The sequence below is a fragment of the Rhinatrema bivittatum genome, chromosome 3 (assembly GCF_901001135.1).
Source record: "Rhinatrema bivittatum chromosome 3, aRhiBiv1.1, whole genome shotgun sequence".
NCBI classification, from domain to species: Eukaryota; Metazoa; Chordata; class Amphibia; order Gymnophiona; family Rhinatrematidae; genus Rhinatrema; species Rhinatrema bivittatum.
In genome coordinates this window covers 4,155,129-4,179,699 of record NC_042617.1, presented here as the reverse complement: position 1 = coordinate 4,179,699, position 24,571 = coordinate 4,155,129, and the positions used below count along the sequence as shown (strand labels likewise).

Genomic DNA, 24,571 nt, shown 5'->3' with positions numbered 1-24,571 from the left:
GAGAGCGGGGCTCGTCTTCTAGAGGTAAGTTTTCTTTCTTCTTTGGTTTAAAATTGCTAACACTATTCTAGCATGTGTAGTGTCCCTATCTGCTTAGGAGATGGAGAAATACTGAAGAGCTGAGCTTCCTGCATGGGTATATGTAGACTGATGTCAGCTTTGAAATCTGACTCCATCTCCCATCTGCTATCAGGAGTACACTATACCCATTGGTCCTGAGTCCATCTGGCTACACGCTAGGAAAGTTGCAGTTACATTAAGGGGAGGGAAGACTGGGTAATCAATAGGGCTATGATTGGTTTGGTTGGGGGTAGGCCAGTTAAGGGTGGGAGATGGTGGATTGATGATGTGGGATGAGGTTGTTTAAATTTGATTGACTATGGTTGAATTGCAATTATTTGGCAGAATTTTGTGTTGTAGGTATTCCTGAGTATGGTGATTTGGGGAGGATGGATCTGTTAAGTGAGTTTGTTTTTTGTTATATAAATGTTTTTATTGTAGCATGCTTTGAGGTTTTCAGACTTTAAGCATGAAATCAAATAGAAATGAATGTTTATGTACTACTTCCTAATCTCATCCAAAACAGCCCCCCCCCCCCCCCCAGGTAAAAGCCCACAGGCCGTGAATCCCCTACAGACTGAATTCCAGGGTAAGTGTGGGCAAACCAGTATTTACCCAGGTAACTGTGCTGGAAGTGCAAAGAACAATTTCTTACACGAGCAATGAAATATGTGTAAAGCAGATCCTTGGTGATGCAGCCCAGAAAATAGTTTCTTATATTGAGCCGTGTTATTTCTTCTATTCCGCAGTATCCATGCATAAGTTCAATGCAGATTACAACATGACATTCATAATTAAATATACAAGTCCTTACACTACAGGTGTGATACATGAAGCAGGTCTATAAACAGTGATGATGTAATACAAATGATTCCTTACGCCGAGCCAGGTGCACTGCATGCAGCGCGTCCTTACCCTGATCCGTACAATACGTGGAGCGGGTTCTTATTTTAAACCACACAATTCTCACCCTGGTGAGTACTTTTTAGGACTACTGTCTAGGGGAGTACATTTTTTAATGAAATGATACCCGTGCTGTATGACCTTTAATACCCAATGGTCCGCTGTTATTAAAGACGACACAGAAATAAAATGCTGGAGCCTTCCTCCAACTGAAAGGCTTTCCAAACATAACAGGGGATCCTGTAATGAAATACAGTTAAAAAAAAAAAGGTTTGGGTTTGATTTGGTTGGGCTGTGCTTTCTCTAGCACGCAGCCTCTGTTGCTGCAGTAGATGGGGACATTGAAAAGGATAAGTCTGGTGTCTTCTTCTTGAGTAACAATACTGCCTCCTATAGTACTGAGGCTGGGTCTTTCTAGATGTAAACAGCACAATAATCTACCTTCACTTTTTCTCCAAAAAGGTTATCACCAGTGTCTGGGGCACCAGCACATCCTCACAAAGCCCTGAAAACTTGAGGCCAAACTAGTCTCCTGGCTCCTGCTGCTATCATGGCCATCCAGCATGTAGTATTATGTGCATCATAAGTTGATCTAATAAGATGTTTACCACATTCCTCAGATTCACGAACAAGTGGGTTGAAATGGGACTTCAAACCTGAAGGAAGGTCTTCTGCTAGATTTTGTAGGCACAGGTGCATATACTGTACCATATATAACTGATGTGCAGCGTATTCTAGAACTCAACATGGTTGATTGAATATCTTTTTTGGCATATTGTTCAGTAACATTTTTACCACAGAAGGGGTACTAGAATTCACTTTTGAACGCTTTGCTTTTCGTAAAGCTGATTCCCCCAGTATTGCTGTGGAATCTGCACCTTCTGATGATCTTGACAAGATTGAACTTGTACTTGATATCGAGTTTCCTTTTTCTGGATTGTTCTTCCTACAGAACTTCCTGACAGACTTTTTCTGAAATCAGCTCAGACATATTGCACACATTCTGTTCGAGAGGGTCCTTGAATTGCTACTGATGCAACTTCTGCCTCAATTGGATCTCCTAGGATTTGAAGTTGTTCAGCTAATGCAGGGGTGGCCAACTCCTGTTCTCAACAGCCACAAACAAGCCTGGTTTTCAGGATATCTACAATGAATATACATGAGAAAGATTTGCATGCACTGCCTCCATTGTATGCCATGCTTCTGGTTTTTCCCCTTGTTTGGAAATCTCTCTCACTTGGTTCCGCAACCTCCAAATAAACAGCCACCATCAATGCATACCACCATACCAAAGTCCAATTAATGCCACTGTAGGCCACAGTACAGTCTATCTTCTTTTGCATTTCCTGGACCCATAACCTATTTTGCTAGAAATGAGTGGTACAATGGACTTTGGTTAGATAAGAGAATGCTTTTTAAAGAAAAAATAAAGCCAGGGAGTGTTTCTCCTTTGCAAGAGCAGTAGAACAGCACTGCTTTTATTAATAAGGTAAAAGAGAACTGTAAGCAGCCAGCAACTCAACTCACATAGAAACATAAAGCAAGAACACATACAAAAAGCAGTAGGGAAGCCCTAAGAACTCTAAAAAGGTCAGTACTAGCTAACTCAGTACAATCCAGCATAGTAACATAAAACATTTTTTTCGACAGTTGCAAAGATCTTGAAGATCTACTTGGAACATACTCATGACTCTTTGTAGTTGAAGTGATTACACCAAAAGCGCAAATAAATTCTTTTTGGTCAAAGTTCAAAAGATATGTTTTGTTTATTTTCAGCTCGGCTACTCCTTTTAGTAAAACACAGTGCTGTACAGCGAATCCCCCAACACAGACCCATGTTTCGCCAGTCCAGCTGCTTTGGGGGGGACAATTTCTAACAACAAACAATCTGTAATAAAGGAAAGATATATTGACCAAAATGCAAAAGAGGCCATGGCGGGAATACGTATAGGAGGAGATGAACCGGCCAGGGGAGGACCAATGCGTCTACACCCTCCGCCCCGTGCTCCCGCCTGCGACTGAAGAATCATGGCGCCTTGGTGTTTCTAGGTGTCGCCATGAGGTCCAGGCAGGGTGTCCCCCAGCGACTAATGAGGAGCTGCATCGCCTCGTCTGAGAGAGCCCACTCCCCGGGATCCAGAGTCTGTCAGCTCAAGTAGTCCGTCTGAATGTTGTCTACGCCTGCGATGTGGGAAGCTGCCAGGCGTGTGAGGAACTGCTCTGCCCACGCCATCAGGCGGGCTGCTTCGAGAGCCACATGTCGGCTCCTCGTACCGCCCTGGCGATTGATGGAAGTTACAGTGGTCTCGTTGTCCGACAGGATCCTTACTGCCCGATTTCTCACGAGAGGCAGGAAATGTATAAGCGCCAGACGCACAGTCCTCGTTTCCAGGCGATTGATTGGCCAGACTGCTTGAACCTTTGTCCACTGCCCCTGGGCGGAGCTCCGTTGACATACTGCTCCCCAACCCGTCAGGCTGGCGTCGGTGGTGATCACCACCCAATCCGGTATTTTGAGTGAGGTGCCTTGTGCGAGATGCAGAGGATCCAACCACCAAAGGAGGCTGGTTCTGGCAGTCGATGGGAGAGGGAGGACTAGCTGGTAGTCCTGCAATACCGGTTTCCAGCGCGAGAGTAGTGCTGCTTGTAAGGGACGCAGATGTGCGAATGCCCATGGTACTAGATCGATGGTGGAGGCCATGGATCCCAGGATCTGCAGATAATCCCAAGAGGTGGGCTCCGGAAGTGCGGCGAAGCGATGGATCTGGTCTTGGAGAGATTGCGCCTTGTCTGGGCGTAGAAAACCTTGCCCTGAACCGTGTCGAAGCGTGTGCCCAAGAAATCCAAGTGCTGCGAAAGCCTGAGACTGCTCTTGGCGAAGTTCACCACCCAGCCGAGTGACTGAAGGAGTTGAACGACCCGGGAGACTGCCTGCTGCCCCTGGGAGAAGGTCTTCGCCCGGAGGAGCCAATCGTCCAGATAGGGATGGACTAGGATTCCCTCCCGGAGAGCTGCTGCCACCACAATCATGATCTTCGTGAACATCTGCGGAACGGTCACCAATCCGAAGGGGAGAGCCTGGGATTGAAAGTGCTGGTTGAGAATCTTGAAACGCAGGAATCTCTGATGAGCCTTGCGGATGGGAATGTGGAGATAGGCCTCTGTCAGGTCTAGAGAGGCGAGGAACTCTCCCTGATGTACCGCCGTGATCACAGAGCGCAGGGTCTCCATTCAGAAGCGAAGGACTCGGAGAGACTTGTTGACCTCCTTGAGATCCAAGATTGGGCGGAAGGCTCCGTCCTTTTTGGGTACGACGAAGTAGATTGAATAATGGCCCGAAGCCACCGCTCCGGAGGGGACGGGCGAGATAGCCCCGAAATCCAGGAGCCTGTCGAGAGTTTTGTACCACTTGTCGCTTGTGACTCGGACCGCACGGTAAGAAGAGGAATCTGTTCCTTGGGGTGCGAGCAAACTCCAATGCGTAGCCGTTCCTTAGGATGTCTAGGACCCACTGGTCCGAGGTGATTTGAACCCACTCCTCGTAGAAGAGGAGTGGGGGGGGGGGGGGTCGAGGAGTGGGTGAGTCTGGCATCATTGGGGGGATTTGGAGGAACCCCCTTGCGGGGCCCCCTCTCTGGGTGTTCTGCGTCCACGAAAGGAACGGGGCCACAACTGTGTTCTGGTGGAAGGAGCCCTGGGCACCGTCTGCCAGGAACCGCGATAGCGGCATTGAGCGAGGGGCCGACTCCGGAAAGAAGTGAACGATCGGTTAGACTGCTGGCGGTCCTCAGGAAGACTATGGACAGTGATTTCCCCCAAAGACTTAATGATCTGGTCGAGGCCGTCTCCAAAGAGAAACTTGCCCTTGAAAGGAAGAGATCCCAGGCTGGATTTGGAAGAGGAATCTGCCAATCAGAGGAGACGCCTTGCCGAACCCTCGGACCTTGCTAAGACCTGGAGCAGATCATACAGAGCATCCGCTCCGTAAGCTATGACGGCCTCCAGACAGTCCGCTTGGACTGCGTCCTCCGGCGGTAGTTCCTGGGAGATGAGAAGTTGTTGGACCCAACGGAGTCCAGCCCTCAGCGCGAACTCCCAGGGCTGAGACCTCAAAAACCCTCTTTAGGCAGACTTTCAGCTTCCTATCCTGGAGGTCACGCAGGGCCGTACCACCAGTGAACGGTATTGTTGTCCGCTTGGTAACTGCAGACACCACTGAATCCACCTTTGGAACCCTGAGGAGCTCCAGGAGGTCCTCTGGGAGCGGATAACGTTTTTCCATCGCCTGTCTGACCCTTAGGGAGGCTTCAGGAGTATCCCATTCCCTGGCCAGGAGCTGTAGGAAGGTGGTATGGATGGGAAAAGCCCGGGACAAGGGGCGCAGGCTAGCCAGAACTGGATCCCCTTTCTTGCTAGAAGAGGCGACGACTGGTGCAGGGCTTCCTGGGGGGTCTAGGGGAGGCTCGAGGTCCAGCTCCTGCAGGATATGAGGTATTAAGTCCTCTAGCTCCTCCTTTTGAAAGATGCGAAGGACCTGCGGATCATCTCCTTCCAGTTGCGCAGCGAGGAGCGGATCATCCCCAAATGAAGACGGTGGATCTCCCCCCAGATTCGGGAGAAGGACCGCTCCTCCCCCAGGGGGAGGGCAATATGTACCTGGGTGCCCCCTGGTCCGGCCCTGGTGCCCCTCCCTCTGAAGTGCCCTGGGCCCCCATGGGTGTCTCCGATAGCCGGGGAGCCTTGGTTGGTGGTGGCTAGAACCCAGGAACCCTAGGATTCTCCAGACACTGAAGGTAAGCATTGTGCATGAGCACAATAAACTCCGCCAAGAATGCGGGGGGGGGGGGGCCGGGAGAGCTGGCAAGGGAACCGGGGTAAGCATCGGCGGGGGTATGTCAAAGAAATCCTCCCCTGCATCTCCTGATGGCTGCTGCATGTTGTCCCCTGCATCCAAAATGGTTGCCGTTCCCGCTGAAAGCGGAGACGGGGCCGGTTCCTGCAGTCCACGGCACGCTGGAGCACGTGAAAAAGCTTTACTCAAACAAGAAGAGAAAAATCAAACCCTTCCCTGACATCTGAAGAGAGGCAACAGGCTTGTTTGTCGTCCTCAGGGTGAGGGAACTGGAACCACCAGCTTTCAACCCTGGTCGATAAGGACTGAGCAATAAAGGGTCCCCAACTGCCTTCCTCATCCACCTCCAAAACCAGGGTGGATGGCTCCACCAGGATCTACCAACCCCTTGGAAGGTAATCTCTGAAAACTGAAGATTTTCTATACTTTTTTTTTTTTTTTTTTTTTAACTAGTCAGAGACTGCAGGCTTTTCACCTCCACCATTTACTGAAGACAGAGAAATACTGGCAGACTGCAGGTGGCACCTCGGGTTATGTGGCAGTGTCAGCGAAACTTTCTGTCTCCATCTGCTGGAAGGGATGCAAAACCCAGGAGTCTGTTCTATCTGGGTATGTACAGGGAATAGAAATATTAAACAAATTTCAGTTCGGTGTTCACTAAAGACGACCCTGGAGGAGGACCACTGCTGGTTGACAAGAGCATAGTTGGGAGCAGGGTAGATAAAACCCCATTTACAAAACAGAGCATTTGGGAGGAACTAGCAAAACTGAATGTGGACAAGGCCATGTGAACAGATGAGATAAAACCCAGGATACTAAAGGAGCTGAAAGGCGTCCTGAAGGGGTCTGCTGAAGGACTTGTTCAATAGATCCATAGAGATGGGAGTGGTGAGGCAAAACTGGACAAGTGCAGTTGTAGTCTTGCTTCACAAACATGGTACAGAGAGGAGGGTGGAAATTACAGGCCGGTTAGCCATACCGCAATGGTATGAAAATTAATGGATAGCCTGCTGAAGGAAAGGATAGTGAACTATTTACAGTCCAATGGTTTGCTGGACTTGAGACAACATTGTTTCAACAGAGAAAGTTTGTGTCAAATGAATATAATTGATTTTTTTGATTGGGTGTCTAGGCACCCAACCAGTCCCAGAACCAGTACTTCAAGGACTGGTTCTGGGACTGGTTCTGTTCGTACTGTGATACTGCGGAGGGATTACAAGGAAAAGTTTGTCTTATTGCGGATGACAAAGATCTGTAAAAGAGTGGAACACCTGAAGGCGTAGAGAGAATGTGAAGTGATTTAAGAAAGCTTGAAGAGTGGTCGAAGATTTGGCAGCTGGGATTCAATGCCAAGAAGTGCAGAGTCTTGCACCTGGGGTGCGGTAATCCAAAAGAGCTGTATGTGATATTGGGGGCGGGGGCGGGCCGAAAGATTAATGTGCATGGACCAAGAGAAAGATCTTGAAGAGATTGTGGTTGACGATCTGAAGGTAGCAAAGCAATGTGTCAAAGCGGTGGCTAAGACCAGTTGGATGCTAAGACTGCCTAGGAAGAGGCATAGCCAGCAGGAAAAAGCAGGTGATAAAGCCCTTGTACAGGTCTTTGGTGGGGGCCTCACATGTAGCACGATGTTCAGTTCTGGAGCCCGTATCTTAAAAGGCACAGAGACAAGATGGAGGCGGTCCAGAGAAGGGTGACCATAATGGTGTGGGTTCTGCACCAGAAGATCTATGAGAAGAGACTGGAGGACCTACAAATGTATACTTTGGAGGAGAGAAGGGACAGGGGAGATATGATACAAACTTTCAAACACTTGAAATATTAATGATGCACGAAAATCATTTTCTGATGGAATGGAAGCTGTAAAACCAGGGGCATATTTCTTAAGCAAGTTAACTGCCATGAAGAAAATGATGTGTAGTTATGAGAAGCTTTGGTCTCCCTTTGTTATTTGGATGTCTTCACGGGATGATATGATATTAGCTGGGCTGCTGATATTCCACCAACTTCTCTATAGGAAATTTAACACTCTGCCTCTAGCGAGCAGGGTGGAGGAGTAGGAGAGATATAAAATAACAAAAAAGGGGAAACACCATTCTATAACGATGGTATTTCTGTACTGGACACCTTTGCCGTGTTCAGGTTGATTCTTGTATACCTTTCTTTGATATACTTATAATAAAACTTTAATTGAAAAAAAAAACAAACAATTGGGGTCATGTTAGGAAACTCCAAGGGAGATGACTCAGGAAAAGGTGGTGGATACCTGGAATACCTTCCCCAAAAGAGGTGGGGAAGACAAGACATAAGATAAACACAGCAGATCTCTTGAGGCTCGAGGATGGGAATAAAGAAACGAGGTAACGTCTGATGGAGCGGTACTTGCAGAGCAGGCTGGATGGACCATGTTGGTCTTTATCAGCCATTGTTTACTAAATTACATGCAAAGGTCGGGGATCTTGGCAAAGCCTAATACAGATCATTTTCTGCTAGTGACTTTGTAAAATGACAGCTATTAGAGCAACTCTGGAAGGCTCTTTTTCTCAAGGGGTTTTGGTAGCAGTAGCAGAGTAAAAAAAAAAAAAAAAGAAAGAATGAAGCTCTGTCCTTACGTATGACACTGGGAAAACTGAGACCTTTAATGTGATGGGGTCATGTGCAAAAAAGCTGGCTAAGTCTCTCTTTTCTATGGCAGAGTCAGAACCATTCACAGAATTCTCTTCTTTTAACAGCATTTCAGAAGAGAAATTATATTCAATTTTAATGAAAGCCAAACCAAATGGCTCCCCCTTTGGACTTTATTGCAGCTTTTCTCATTAAAGAGACCAGGGCTGAATGTCTGTCCCCTTTTTTTCTATTCTTAATGCTTCTTTATCAGAGGGGACTTTTGCAATAAGTCTGAAAGAAGCATGACATTTGCAGATATAATGCTCATTGGGGATGACTGGCTAAAGAAACTGATAATGCTCAACAGTGATCACTTTAAAAAAAGGACAGCTCCACAGTCCTGGGGCTGCCATCGTGCAATATTCGGGGGCCATTTACTGCCATGGTATTTTTCCCTGTAGTGGGAATCACAACACTGCAGGGCCTTATTACCATAGCTTTGTGACTCCCATAGTATTTTTCCCTCAAGGAAAAGGAAAAATACTGCAGCTGAGTGAATGAGGCCCTAAGTTTGTACCTGAGGCAATGGAGGATGAAGTGACTCGCCCAAGGTCACAAGGAGCAAGAGTGGGATTTGAACCCCGACTTCCCGGATTCTCAGCCCGCTTGCCGTAACCCCAATGCTACTACTCCAGTTGCTGAAAACACCTCCTAACAAATACAGCAAAGATAAAACACAAGACACTGCCTCCACCTCTTCCATACTCCTCACTGCCACAGCATGTGCTAGCCTTCATTTGAGGAGGGGGCCTGAGAGAAAAAAACCGCTCTACACAGGGCACAGCCGCTGGAAAGGACAGTACCCAGAGCTGCACATGGAGCAGGCCCTTAGACTGGGCAGATGGAGGGGCACATTTCAGACTGCCACATTGTGCAGCGTTCAGGCACACTTTGCACCATACTTCAGGAGGACTTCCCCTTTGAAAGCTGATGCAAGTAAAACGTGCACGAGTCACTTGTTCCTGCTCTTTGTGCAGGTAGAATTCTGCTTGAAAAAGTCAAAATGCTGTCGACACGCACGCGTCCTCCCCCTGGCATCGCCTCCTCAACCTCCTTTAGCTGCATAGAGAGAGGGCCATTTTCAGCAGGCTGATGAATGCAGTCATGAAAGTTACCTGATCGTAATCAAGTGAGGAAAGATGAGCCAGAAACAGATCCTCCCTATAGGGGTAGAGGTCACCCCCAAGGCATGTAAAGGAAAACTGGTTCTTCCCTGCTAATTTCCGTTACAGGAATACCACAGAGCAGTCCAGACAAGTGGATTTTGCAGATGAAGGCAGAGAATAAAAACCTTTCAGGCACTGCTACCACTGATAGCATTCCTCCTCCGACTTTGCTCGAGTGAGCCAGTCGTCCCCTCCCTTCTCAGGGCCGCCGCCACTGTTGTGAAAGTTTGCAATGCTGTTACTAGCCCGAAAGGAAGAGCCTGAAACCGGAAGTGCTGCTCTAACACCATGAACCTCAGAAACGTCCGATGCTCCGTGCATATGGGATTATGCAAATAAGCCTCCGTCAGGTCCAACGACGCCAGAAACTCCCCTGCCATCGCTGTTCACAATGTTTCCATGCGAAAATGCGGAACCCGTAACGCCAAATTGACCTTCTGGAGATCCAGAATGGGCCAAAAAGTGCCATCCTGTTTGAGGACCACCTCCCTGTCCCTGCTTGGACCTCTAGTGTTTGCATCCGAAGCAGGGTATCTTGCACTGCCTCTCACTTGCTTCGGGATGAGCAGTGAGACTCCAGGAAGGCATCTCCGATTGGGTGCAAATATTCTAAGACGTAACCATCTCTTATTACATCCAGGACCCATTGGTCCATCGAGACCTTGATCCACTCCCCTTAAAAGCGGGCTAATCTTTCCCCCACAGCTTCTACGGAAGAATGGACCATCCTGACTTCATTGCGCAGACTTTCCTCCTCTGGTCCCCTGACCGGAAGAACCCCTGGAGGGTCTGCAGGCACCTCCATAAGGACTGCTGACTTCCTGCCCCGAGTCTGAAGAACTCTTGCCGGAATAAAACCAGGATGGGACGAAAACTCTTCTTACCACTCTATCGTCCGGCAATTTATTCCCCTTTGACTTTCCCAGATGTTTCTTCAGCTGATCCAAATCCTCCCTGAACAGAAGCTTCCTCTTAAAGGGAAGATGACAGACCTGGGACTTGGACCACATCTCCGCTGACCAGTTCCGCAATCACAAAAGCCTGCAAGCCACAACTACCAAAACCATATCTCTGGCAGACGTGTGAACCAAATCATACAGCGCATCCGCCACATAGGCTACCCCAGCCTCCAAGCGGAACTGGTTGTCTAGGAGGAATCCTTTTCCAGCATCAACAGGCCCTCTGCATCAGACTACCACATATTGCAGCGCTAAGACTCAAGGCAGAAACCTCAAACATGCTCTTTAACTGAATCTCCAATTTACGATCCTGCGCATCCCTCAGCGTGGCCGACCCAGCCACTGTGATGGTCGTCTTTTTGGTCACTGCCGAGACCACAGCATGTACTTTGGGAAGCCCCGACAGTTCCAAGGACTCTTCCATCAAAGGGTAGAGCTTTGCCATTGCCTTGCCCACCTTAAGGCCCACCTCAGGAGAATCCCACTCCCAATTCACTAACCTCTTCACTTTCTTGGTAATGGGAAAGCCTTAGGTGGACCCCGCAAGTCCATCCAGACCTGGGTGCACCCCTTCGTTATCTGAATCTTCTTGAGTGATCTTAATTCCCAACTTGTCCAGGACCTGCAGAATAGGAGGTCACCACTTTTCCCTGAACAAATGGACAACCCTCGGATCATCTCCTTCTGCCATCAGTATCTCCTCTGGGCCAGAGACATCCTTGCCCCCATCTGGATCTGTATCTGGATTGCCATCCATGGGACCTTTATTAACTGGATCCTCCTGCAGGTCATCTGAGTCTGTGAAATCATTAGAATCGCCCTTACCCTTTACTGAAGACCATCCAAGGCCCAGGCGCCTAAACAAACCTCCAGATGGGGCCACCTTTGCGCTCTTGGAAGGATGGTGCGGCTTCTCTCCTGTTCCCTTCCTAACCATATAGGCCTTGTGAAGCAAGATAAAATACGCTGAAAAATCTCCCAGATCTACAGATTCCTTGGCCTGCACACTCCCACCCTGATACTGCGATGTTGTTTGCACGATAGGAGAAAGTGGAGGAAGGGGGGGGGGGGGTCTCTGGACTCCCTGGAAACAGCCTGTTTCCTGCCACATGCCTCAGAGCCATGCACTGCATGCTGACTCCCCCCAGGGACCTCTGCTGTGGGCCCTGCTGATCTACAGACTGGTTTCCCGCTGACCGCCTCTGCCCCGGAGGCACAGTCCTTGCAAAGCGTGGTCAAATTAAGCTGCTCAGAATGCACACCACATCCCTGCAGGATCCCCTGTGCTGAGAAGTCTGGGCCATTGGTGACCCGCATGTGGCCCAAGCATAGCGCGGTTAAGCAGGTCTGCAGCAGTGCCCCAAAAAGGTTCTGCCCCAGTGCTGAGGAGGACCTATTACTCACTCTCTCCACGGCATCATCAACTCCTGCTGAACACACCAGCTGTCCATCCCTTCAGGTCGCTGTCTCCTTCCTAACTTAAAGATACAGCAAATCCTAGGAAAAGTCATACTTCCCTCAATCTGGATGACGTGTGAGCGGAGACCCCGGAAGGAGAGAGGGAGACAGTCCCCCTGGCTATCGCGGGCAGAGACCAGACAGGGATCACCAACCCCCTGTTCACCCGGCTCTACCTGAAGGATGGCCCATGAAGGGGCCTAACCCCTCAGGCACTGACTCCTAAATTCTGTCTTCTTTCCTAACTCAAATTTAAATTTCTAACAGACTCCAGGCTTGCACCTCCACCATCTGATGGAGACAGAGAAATACTGAGGGACTGCACCAGGTTATGTAGCAGTGCCTGAAAGGTTTTTATTCTCTGCCTCCACCTGCTGGTAAGGATGCAAAACCCACTTGTCTGGACTGCTCTAGGGTACAAACAGGACTGCATGCTGCACATTACTTGCTAATAGTCCAGAGAGGAGAGGGGAACCAGAAAGCGATCCTCCCTGTGGTGGTTACGACACATTACCTGATAATCTGGTTTGGTGAAATAATCCAGCGCGGAGATGTGATCCAGAAACAGATGGAACTCGGAAGGCATGTGTTTCAGCAGCATCCTGTGATCATACTTCTCCTTAATCATCCCAACCTGCTCCTGAAAACGCACAAGGGACAGCGCTCAGACCTGCAGCTCATGCCAGCTTCTTCCAGGACCTCACTAGACCACATGCACTAATGGGTTTTCCACTGCTTCTATGGAAAAAGGGCCCTTGAATCCCAGCAGGGCTCTGGCAGAAGGTCGTGTGCTTGTAAGAATTCGTCCTGCTGGAAAGCAGGGCTTGGGAATGTCTCTCTCATGGTGGGGGTGTCCTAGAAGTCAGTGTCTCAGGCTGGGGGAGGTCTCCCATGAGTCTGTCTCTCTCCACCTTTTTTCCTGCTGCTTGATATTAAGTTATTGTCTGTCAGATTTTATTCTGTATTTTCTACTCCACGGAGATTTGCGGTTCAGAGGAATAGAAGTTTGAATAAATAAATTCATTTTAAAAAGGCATTGAAACAAGCTGATACATGGGCTCTGGCCGTGAGCAGGTGGGGGACAGGGGCCCGGCCAACACAGCGGGGCCTAGGACTGCTGACTGCTGTCTTAGATCTTCTGCTAGAAATGTTGAGATTACTTACCTGATAATCTCCTTTTCCTTAGTGTAGACAGATGGACTCAGAACAAGTGGGTATAGTATGCTCGTGCTAGCAGTTGGAGACGGATCTGACGTCAGCACGGGTATATATACCCCCACAGGAAGTGAAGCAACTTAGTAATCTTCCTTGCAAAAGCTGTTATGGATGTGTGTACTGACGCTCAGTGAAAAAGTGAAACAGGATTCCCCTGACCGATGGACAGTAGCTGGAGACCGCCAGCGTTCCCAACCGGAAGGTGTTGACACCTGGTAGAGTGGACGCTCTTATGGAAACAGATGACATGGCTTACCTTGAATCGGTGAAACCCATGTACACAGGCAGCTGGGCGGGATGCTGAGTCCATCTGTCTACACTAAGGAAAAGGAGATTATCAGGTAAGTAATCTCAACATTTCCTGGCGTGTAGCCAGATGGACTCAGAACGAATGGGATGTACAAAAGCTTTACTCCCAGCCTGGGCGGGAGGCTGCCTGAGGACCATGTAATACCGCCCTCACAAATGCTGAGTCCTCCCTGGCCTGGACATCCAGACGGTAGAACCTGGAGAAGGTATGGAGGGAGGACCATGTCGCCGCTTTACATATTTCCGCAGGCAACAGCATCCTGGATTCTGCCCAGGATGCCGCTTGTGCCCTGGTAGAATGAGCCTTGACCTGTAGAGGCGGAGACTTCCCAGCCTCTACATAAGCTGCTCTGATAACTTCTTTAATCCAGCGGGCGATGGTGGGCCGAGAGGCCGCTTCCCCTTGTCGTTTCCCGCTGTGCAGGACGAACAGATGGTCTGTCTTTCGTAGTTCTCGTGTCACTTCCAGATATCTAGGCAGCAGTCTGCCTATGTCGAGATGGCGTAGCAAACGCCCTTCTTCAGATTTCTTCAAACCTGCCGTGGTAGGCAAGGATATAGTCTGATTAAGGTGAAACTGTGAAACCACTTTAGGTAAAAAGGAGGGAACCGTGCGAAGATGGATAGCCTCTGGAGTGATCCTCAGAAAGGGATCACGGCAGGACAGTGCTTGTAGCTCTGAGATGCGGCGTGCTGAGCACACCGCCAGCAAGAACACCATCTTCAAGGTTAGAGAATGCAGAGACAGGCCCCGAAGGGGTCTGAAGGTGGATCCCGCGAGGAAATCCAAAACAAGGTTGAGGTTCCACAAAGGCACTGGCCACTTCAGTGGCGGACGAATGTGCTTGACTCCTTTCAGGAAGCGAGAAACATCTGGGTGTTTGGCAATGGTCTTGCCATCCCTCCTGGGACCATAGCAAGACAGTGCAGCCACCTGCACTTTGATGGAGCTGAGGGAGAGACCCTTCTGAAGCCCATCCTGCAGGAAATCCAGAACAATAGGAATTGTGGTCGCATGTGGATTGGTGCCATGAGTGTCGCACCATGCTTCAAATACTCTCCAGATCCTTACATAGGTGAGGGATGTGGAAAACTTGCGAGCTCGGAGGAGTGTATCTATCACGGGCTCCGAGTAACCTCTTTTCTTCAGTCTAGCTCTCTCAATGGCCAGACCGTAAGAGAGAATTGAGCTGGATCCTCGTGGAGGATGGGACCTTGACATAGAAGGTCGCGGAGAGGAGGCAGGGGAAGGGGCTCCCCTGCCAGTAGTCTTCTCATGTCCGCATACCAGGGTCTTCTTGGCCAGTTTGGTGCCACTAGAAGAACTAGGCCCCGGTGTTTCTGAATCTTGTGGATAAGGGCGCCCAGCAGAGGCCACGGAGGAAAGGCATATAGCAGAGTCCCTGGAGGCCATGGCTGAACCAGGGCATCGATTCCGTGTGAGAACGGGTCGCGCTTGCGGCTGAAGTATCTGGGTACTTGAGCATTGGACTTGTCCGCCAGTAAATCCATGTCCGGAATCCCCCAGTGATCCACAATCATCTGGAAGGCTGTGGGTGACAGCTGCCACTTTCCCGGATTTAGACGTTCTCTGCTGAGGAAGTCTGCCGTGGTGTTGTCCTTCCCGGCAATGTGGATGGCGGAGATGTCCTGCAGATTCGCCTCTGCCCTAGCCATCAGTGGGGCGATCTCCAGAGATACTTGTCGACTTCTGGTTCCGCCTTGACGGTTGATGTATGCCACTGTGGTGGCGTTGTCGGACATCACTCTGACTGCTCTGTTCTTCAGTCTGTGAGCAAATCGAAGACATGCCAATCGGACTGCCCGAGCCTCTAGGCGGTTGATGTTCCACGCTGACTCTTCTCTGTTCCACCGCCCTTGTGCGGTAAGTCCTTCTCAGTGTGCACCCCAGCCACTCAGGCTGGCATCTGTGGTGAGCAGAGTCCACGTGGGAGAAGACATCTTCGACCCTCTGCTCATGTGGTTGGACTGCAACCACCACCGTAACTGGTTCCGTACCCTGGCAGGCAGAGGTAGGTGCGTGGAATAGTTCCGTAGACGGGGACTCCAGCGAGAGAGCAGGGAGTGTTATAGAGGTCTCATATGGGCCCTTGCCCAAGGTACCACTTCCAGGGTGGATGCCATGAGTCCGAGAACCTGCAGATAATCCCAAGCTATGGGCCGACTGGTTCCCATCAAGTACTGGATACGCGTCTGGAGTTTTAGCCTTCTCTTGGTAGTGAGACTGACAGTGTCTGCCTGGGTGTCGAACTGTACTCCCAGGTATTCCAGTGACTGGGAAGGCTGTAGGCAACTCTTGCTGAGGTTGATTACCCAGCCCAAGCTTTCCAGAAGGGCGATCACTCTGTCGGTTGTCCGATAGCGCTCCTCTCGTGATTTCGCCCTGATCAGCCAATCGTCTAGGAAGGGATGGACCAGAATTCCTTCCCGCCTGAGGGCCGCTGCTACCACGACAACCACCTTGGTGAAGGTCCGCGGTGACGTGGCCAATCCGAAGGGCAGAGCCTGGAATTGGAAGTGGCGACCCAGAACCTTGAAGCGGAGGTAACGCTGATGATCCAGATGGATCGGGATATGCAGGTAGGCCTCTGACAAGTCTAATGCCGTGAGGAATTCTCCTGGCTGTACTGCGGTCTTGACGGAGCGCAGAGTCCCATGCGAAACCTCGGGACCCGTAAGTATCGATTGACTGACTTGAGGTCCAGCACAGGCCGAAAGGTGCCCCCTTTCTTGGGTACCATGGAATAAATGGAATAGTGTCCAGAATTCACTTCCCAGGCAGGTACTGGGATGATCGCTTTCAAGGACAGGAGCCTCGCCAGGGTAGCTTCCAATGCTGCCTTCTTGTGTATGGGACATGAAGATTCCACAAACTTGTCCGGAGGGAGATGAGGAAAGTCCAGATAATATCCCTCTCGGATAAAGGCGAGGACCCACTGGTCCGACGTGATCTCGACCCATCTGGGGTAGAAGAGGGTTAACCTGCCCCCTATGGCTCCGTCCCCCAGATGAATCGGCGGAATTTCATTGGGAGGCGCGGCCGGGACCTGAGCCCGGGCCTGCTCCCCTCTTGCGCTGCTTGGTCCGAAAGGACTGATTCCTGGCCTGAGGACGCGGCGCCTGATAGCGACTCCTGTAAGGAATGAAGCGCTGTGAACTCCTGCCCCTGGAGGGCCTTGGAAAGGCGCGCTGACTCCTTCGGAACCGATCTTCTGGCAGTCGAGGTACTGGAGAGGCGCCCCATGTGCTGGCCAGTTTATCAAGGTCGCTGCCAAATAGGAAAGAGCCCTTAAAGGGCAATCTGGTGAGGCGTGTCTTTGAAGGCGCATCAGCTGACCATTTCCAGATCCAGAGCTGCCTCCTGGCAGCTACGGAGGATGAGATCCCCTTGGCTGTTGTCCGGACTAGATCTGATGCAGCATCCGTGAGGAACGAGAGAGCGGACTCCATGTCAGCTGCTGGAGCGTTGTTCCTGACCTGTGACAAACAGGCACGCGTCACCACTGTGCAGCAGGTTGCGATCCGCAAAGAGAGAGCTGCCACCTCAAAGGTCTGTTTCAGAATGGCGTCCAGTCACCGGTCATGAGGCTCCTTGAGGGCCGTTCCCCCTTCAACTGGAATGGTAGTGTGCTTGACCACAGCGCTAATCAAGGCGTCCACCTGAGGGCACGCCAGCAGGTCCTGGATAGCCGGTGCCAATGGGTACATGCCCGTCAGGGCCCGGCCCCCTTTGAAGGAAGCCGCTGGCGCAGCCCATTCTAAATCTATCAGTTGTTGTGCTGCTTGCAAGAATGGAAACTGGCGGGCTGTAGGGCGAAGACCTTCCAGCAGGGGGTTCTGCGCAGAGGGTACCGTAGCGCTAGGACCTGTAATATCCAACTCCGCCAGACACTGAGACACCAGGTCGGAGAGATCCTCCTTAGGGAAGAACTGCCTCATGGTTCTATATGGCTCAATCCCTGGGGGAAGTTCCCCCTCGTCCAGGAGTTCGGACTCGTCCGGTGAAAACTTCTGGTCTGACTGATCTGGGCTGTCCAGCGGCGGGAGGACCCGCTCACAATAAGGGCGTGAGGGTCCAGGAACAGGATCCGCAGCAGCCGCCGCAGTCGCAGCCACCGCAGGAACCGTAGAAACAGCAGGAACCGCAGGGCCTGGACGGGAAGCCGTTTGCATCTGCACAAAGGCATGAATCCCCTTAAAGAGATCCACCCAGGAAATTGAAGCAGCCTCTAATCGCCGGGGTACAAGATCCCCCGGTATTCCCGATTGGTCGAGACTGCCCGCTAAATCCGGGGTAGCCCCTGGGGAACTGTCAGCAAATTGTGGCTGAGACTGGTCCTGGCCCGAGGGTCCCACGGCCTCCTCACATTGGGCACATAGGGAGTCTGGCTCTTCACTGTGCGTGGCTCAAAGCTGGCATGCAGAGCAGAGGCCGAGGGCTTTAATGCCGGAGGCAGGCGGCGCCGCCGCTGAAGACGCTGAGGCGTTCTGCTCCATTGAAAAGTATGCGCTGAATGAGAAGCGGCAATAATATATGCTTAATAGAACAGGCGCACAATAATAGTATGCGGCAGCAAAAAGCGCTTAGTACAACAGGCGCACAATAATAATATGCGGCAGCAATATGCGCTTAGCACAACAGGCGCTTAATAATATGCGGCAGCAATATGCGCTTAGTACAACAGGCGCTTAATAATAATATGCGGCAGCAATATGCGCTTAATACAACAGGCGCACAATAATAATATGCGGCAGCAATATGCGCTTAGCACAACAGGCGCTTAATAATATGCGGCAGCAATATGCGCTTAATACAACAGGCGCTCAATAATAATATGCGGCAGCAATATGCGCTTAGCACAATAGGCGCTTAATAATATGCGGCAGCAATATGCGCTTAATACAACAGGCACTCAATAATAATATGCGGCAGCAATATGCGCTTAATACAACAGGCGCTCAATAATAATATGCGGCAGCAATATAGACGACAAGCGCTCAGCCATATGCGGCTAACAATATACGCTCAATGATATGCAATATGTTCTCAGCAATAGGCGGCCATGAATACACGCTCAATTGTATGCAATATGCTCTCAGCAATAAGCGGTTAGCAATACACGCTCAATGGCATTCAATAGGCTCTCAGCAATAAGCAGTTAGCAATGGAGAAGTCCATTACCTGCTATTAAGTTCACTTAGAGAATAGCCACTGCCATTAGCAATGGTTACATGGAATAGACTTAGTTTTTGGGTACTTGCCAGGTTCTTGTGGCCTGGATTGGCCACTGTTGGAAACAGGATGCTGGGCTTGATGGACCCTTGGTCTGACCCAGTATGGCATTTTCTTATGTTCTTAATACACGCTCAATGGCATTCAATAGGCTCTCTGCAATAAGCGGTTAGCCATACACGCTCAACGGCATTCAATAGGCTCTCAGCAATAAGCGGTGAGCAATACCCGCTCAATTGTATGCAATACGCTCTCAGCAATATGCGGTTAGCAATATACACTTAATGGTATTCAATATGCTCTCAGCAATAACGCACAATGAGGAATATAATATGTGCTTAGTCATAGAGCTGCGCCTATTACGGGTGCTCGATATCTGAACAAGGCCCACAAAATGGTGCCCTCCACGGCGTGCCACGCCGCCGATCCTCAGTTCCTCGGAGACCAGAAGTAAGAGATGTACGCCTTACCTGATCCTCGGCGCTTCCCGGCTGGAACCCGGGCGGTCTCCGGCTGCGGGGGGAGAGGGCAAGTACCTTCACCGCTGCGTTTGAGGATATGCACCCGCTGCCTCGTCCACGCCGGGACAGAGGCGCCTCGTATGCCTCACCCGAACCTCGCCCGGGGGCTACGTCCCTGCCGCGATTCGGCCACCGGACCGAGGACTTACACCTCCGGGGGATCACAGAAATCACCCCGGGAAACTCTACTGGGGGAGGGACCTTAGGGTATCACCGCAGGAGTGCGGGGCTCGATGTTGTAGAAGTTGTAGTTGAAAGAAAGTCGAAAAATAGAAAGTAGATTTGGAAAACACGCTCAGCGAGTGTGCAGGCTCTCCAAACTGCTTTGGAGACGGAAATTACTAAGTTGCTACGCTTCCTGTGGGGATATATATACCCGTGCTGACGTCAGATCCGTCTCCAACTGCTAGCATGCGGATACTGTCCCATTCGTTCTGAGTCCATCTGGCTACACGCCAGGAAATCCATTTTATTACGACTACAGGCAATAGTGCTGGTGACAGCTGAGAGTAAAGCACAGGATGTCTAACCCTCGTGCACTTACACACCTTACAGCAGGGGCTTGCTTTATTGTAAAACTCATTTCATAAAGCCAGCGTTCTCAACTGATTATCACTCACTCAAAGCAAAACTAGTTTAAATAAAAAAAGGATTTATCGTCTTATCCTAGCATCTTGTTTAGGAGATGAATATGAATGTCAATAGTCCCCGGCCATGAAACGGCTTCAGGCAGAAAGTGGAGTAAGAAGGTTACAGTGCGTCCTATCGGCTCCAGAGCTTGAGCTGCAGGGCCACAATCGCACTGGGGCTCGTCTTTAACGCTCCATTAATGTCTGTCAATGCTGCTGCTAGCCCCTCTCAAACACAAACTAATACCAGACAGAGCAGTCAGGAGAACGTGAAGGTGAGAATGTGTCACTGTGGGCGAGCCTTTTACAAAATATTTCAGAAAACATTAAGTACTAATCATCATTTCTCTATCAGCAGAAACACATAAGAGAGAGTGCCTGTTCCATGGAGCCTGCAGTCTAATCAGACAGAGAGTTCAGAACATCTCTATTATAGGAAAGACTTAAAAGCGCAAGGCTGTGTCCGGGCACATTCCTTCCACGTATCACAATCTGTTAGGCTCCTCCATTTTCCTCACCAACCCAGAACGCATGCCTACCTTATCCTTGATTTTGCGCCAAGGAAGCTGACCAACTGCAAACTCAACCAGCATATAAAAGAGGGACCAGAGGTCATCATGTCGGCCCATCTCCTGGAGCACAGGGGAGAGAGCACAGGGATTAGGGATAACAAAGGAAGATAAACGAGCAAGGACACCCAGTCGCACGCATTAATGCTAGATGTCATATCTATGAGGCGCTTCCCCTCCTGATAGGGGAGAGAGCACAGGGATTAGGGATAACAAAGGAAGATAAACAAGCAAGGACACGCAGTCGCACGCATTAATGCTAGATGTCATATCTATGAGGCGCTTCCCCTCCTGATAGGGGAGAGAGCACAGGGATTAGGGATAACAAAGGAAGATAAACAAGCAAGGACACGCAGTCGCACGCATTAATGCTAGATGTCATATCTATGAGGCGCTTCCCCTCCTGATAGGGGAGAGAGCACAGGGATTAGAGATAACAAGAGGAAGATAAACAAGCAAGGACACCCAGTCGCACGCATTAATGCTAGATGTCATATCTATGAGGCGCTTCCCCTCCTGATAGGGGAGAGAGCACAGGGATTAGGGATAACAAAGGAAGATAAACAAGCAAGGACACACAGTCGCACGCATTAATGCTAGATGTCATATCTATGAGGCGCTTCCCCTCCTGATAGGGGAGAGAGCACAGGGATTAGAGATAACAAGAGGAAGATAAACAAGCAAGGACACCCAGTCGCACGCATTAATGCTAGATGTCATATCTATGAGGCGCTTCCCCTCCTGATAGGGGAGAGAGCACAGGGATTAGAGATAACAAGAGGAAGATAAACAAGCAAGGACACCCAGTCGCACGCATTAATGCTAGATGTCATATCTATGAGGCGCTTCCCCTCCTGATAGGGGAGAGAGCACAGGGATTAGAGATAACAAGAGGAAGATAAACGAGCAAGGACACACAGTCGCACGCATTAATGCTAGATGTCATATCTATGAGGCGCTTCCCCTCCTGATAGGGGAGAGAGCACAGGGATTAGAGATAACAAGAGGAAGATAAACAAGCAAGGACACCCAGTCGCACGCATTAATGCTAGATGTCATATCTATGAGGCGCTTCCCCTCCTGATAGGGGAGAGAGCACAGGGATTAGGGATAACAAAGTAAGATAAACAAGCAAGGACACACAGTCGCACGCATTAATGCTAGATGTCATATCTATGAGGCGCTTCCCCTCCTGATAGGGGAGAGAGCACAGGGATTAGGGATAACAAAGGAAGATAAACAAGCAAGGACACACAGTCGCACGCATTAATGCTAGATGTCATATCTATGAGGCGCTTCCCCTCCTGATAGGGGAGAGAGCACAGGGATTAGGGATAACAAAGGAAGATAAACAAGCAAGGACACACAGTCGCACGCATTAATGCTAGATGTCATATCTATGAGGCGCTTCCCCTCCTGATAGGGGAGAGAGCACAGGGATTAGAGATAACAAGAGGAAGATAAACAAGCAAGGACACCCAGTCGCACGCATTAATGCTAGATGTCATATCTATGAGGCGCTTCCCCTCCTGATAGGGGAGAGAGCACAGGGATTAGGGATAACAAAGGAAGATAAACAAGCAAGGACACACAGTCGCACGCATTAATGCTAGATGTCATATCTATGAGGCGCTTCCCCTCCTGATAGGGGAGAGAGCACAGGGATTAGGGATAACAAAGGAAGATAAACAAGCAAGGACACCCAGTCGCACGCATTAATGCTAGATGTCATATCTATGAGGCGCTTCCCCTCCTGATAGGGGAGAGAGCACAGGGATTAGAGATAACAAGAGGAAGATAAACAAGCAAGGACACCCAGTCGCACGCATTAATGCTAGATGTCATATCTATGAGGCGCTTCCCCTCCTGCTGGCTGTGCCCTGACTCTCTCTGGGGTGGGGGGGAAGGGCACAGTCTGAATTTTAAGAGGACAATTTTCAAACAACGGTTAGCCAGAACAATAGGCTGTCAGAAACTGCACATCCTTTCCCCGGGTAAAAGTACATGCAGGCATGCACAAGGTATGTAATTTACATGTGGGAGGCAGTCACACACAGAAGGAACGTTGGTTCTTATCTGCTAATTTTCATTCCTGTAATACAACAGATCAGTCCAGACCAGTGGGTTTTGCCTCCCCTCCAGCAGATGGAGGCAGAGGATAAAAACTTTTCAGGCATAACCGAGCGTGCCACCTGCAGTCCCTCAGTACTGACCTGTACCCAAGCCAAGATCAAATACCATAAAAAACACGGGATTGGAATCCCCTGAACTGGAGATCTACAAAAAACACAAAGACCCTCCCAGTCCTGGCAACTGCTTAACTAAACCAACTTAACTGTTGCAACCGGTAAGGACAATGCAATACCGCACATATGAATACCACCGGGGTGGATCTCTGGACTGATCCGTGGTACTACAGGAAGGAAAATTAGCAGGTAAGAACCAATTTTCCTTTCCTTTTTTTTTTTTTTTTTTATTCTTTATTTATGGGTTTTCAAAATAATTACAAGAATATATCTTGACTGAAATTACAGAAAATGTCAACAAAGAAAAATATTTTTCCATAATACATATATCATATATAATGGATAACCTAACATTCATTAGTTCTTTCATAGGAAATTAAAGGGGGGGGAGAGATACCCAAAGGAAAATAAGAGAAGACATTATTGAAATACACGTTATATATTTAAACCGGCATTAGGTGTTCTCACATATCTTTACCTCCTAATACTCATGTTATGGCCCTTCCATCTAAAAACTTTCTCAGTTGGTCTGGCATAAAGAAAACATATAGATTTCCAGAATATTTTACAATACATCTACATGGAAAACGAAGGGCAAAGCTAGCCCCTTTGGCCAAAACCTCCGAGCGCATAGCTAAAAAAGACCTCCGACGTTGTTGGGTGGGACGTGAGAGATCAGGATAAACCCTCACTGCCCCCCCCATGAAATCATTATTCATATTCTGGAAAAAAGCTTTCATTAGGAAATTTTTTTCTTCCTCTGTATAGAATTGAACAAAAAGGGTAGCCCTTTCAATGATTTCCATTTCAGAATTCTCCAAAAATTGTGTCAAGTTATTGGAAACTTCTCCTCTCTCTCCTATGGCAATCTGAGAACTACTTCTAAAAAAGAAGAGTTTTTTCACTGTAGGAATCTTAGTTGATTCAATCTTGAGGGTCTCCGTTGCAAAACGCTTGAAAGTCACCAAACTTGGCTCCCCCATAACTCTTGGGAAATTGACCAATCTTACATTTGCACAACGCAAATAATTTTCAACAGACTCCAGCCTCCTTTGAGAAGTTATACAATCCTTCATTATTGAGGAATTAAGGGACTGAATTTGATTGATTTTAGTAGTTAAATCTTGAGTGCATGTTAAGTGGTCTTGTTTCAATTGCAAGTGTTCTTTTTCCACAGTTCCCATTTTATTTTCAAATTTGCTGATCAACTGGGACTGAGTATTCAGAGTCCGGGCCATAGTAGCCATAAGTTCCCAAATGGCTTCAAGAGTAATGACTTCTGGCTTTTTAAACTCCAGGGGTTGCAGGATATTTCCCCCCAATTGCTCCTGTTGGTTTTCTCTAGCTGTTCCCAGAGAATCTCCATTCTTATCCTCGTCCCCCAATATCCTCGAGAAGCCTTCACATACCTCCAACAGGTGGGGGGAGGGGAACCCTGTTCCAATCCGGTCAGAAAATCCCTCACGTTGATCTCCCGCGGCACCCTCAGCGTCCGGGTTTTCAACTCCTCTGTCCGGTCGGAAGGGAGAGCTGCTCAGAAGTCCCCGGGGTTCTGGTGGGCTCAGAGATATCTCGCCAGGCGATATCGCCGCTTCTCTCGGCTTCACTGCAGCGGCGTTACGAGCTTCCACATTCGGGGACACCGACGCGAACTCGGTGATATATCGTTGCCCCGCCGGGCTGGGAAGGCTTGGAGGGTATACCCTTACCCTGCCTTTACGCTTGTGTGGCATTTTCAAAGTTTTAATAGAATTCAGAAACAG

General features: G+C 49.4%; 1 protein-coding gene across 2 annotated transcripts in view; it reads right to left on the bottom strand.

Moving 5' to 3' along the window:
* Positions 1 to 24,571, bottom strand: part of TTBK1 (tau tubulin kinase 1) — a 320,320-nt gene that overhangs the window by 142,219 nt on the left and 153,530 nt on the right. For both annotated transcript variants that reach the window (XM_029592821.1, XM_029592820.1), the window contains 2 exons: positions 20,533 to 20,625; positions 12,580 to 12,705 (listed from right to left, as the gene is read on the bottom strand). In XM_029592821.1, coding sequence (XP_029448681.1) covers positions 12,580 to 12,705; positions 20,533 to 20,625 — 219 coding nt within the window. The remainder of the gene's footprint in view (positions 1 to 12,579; positions 12,706 to 20,532; positions 20,626 to 24,571) is intronic.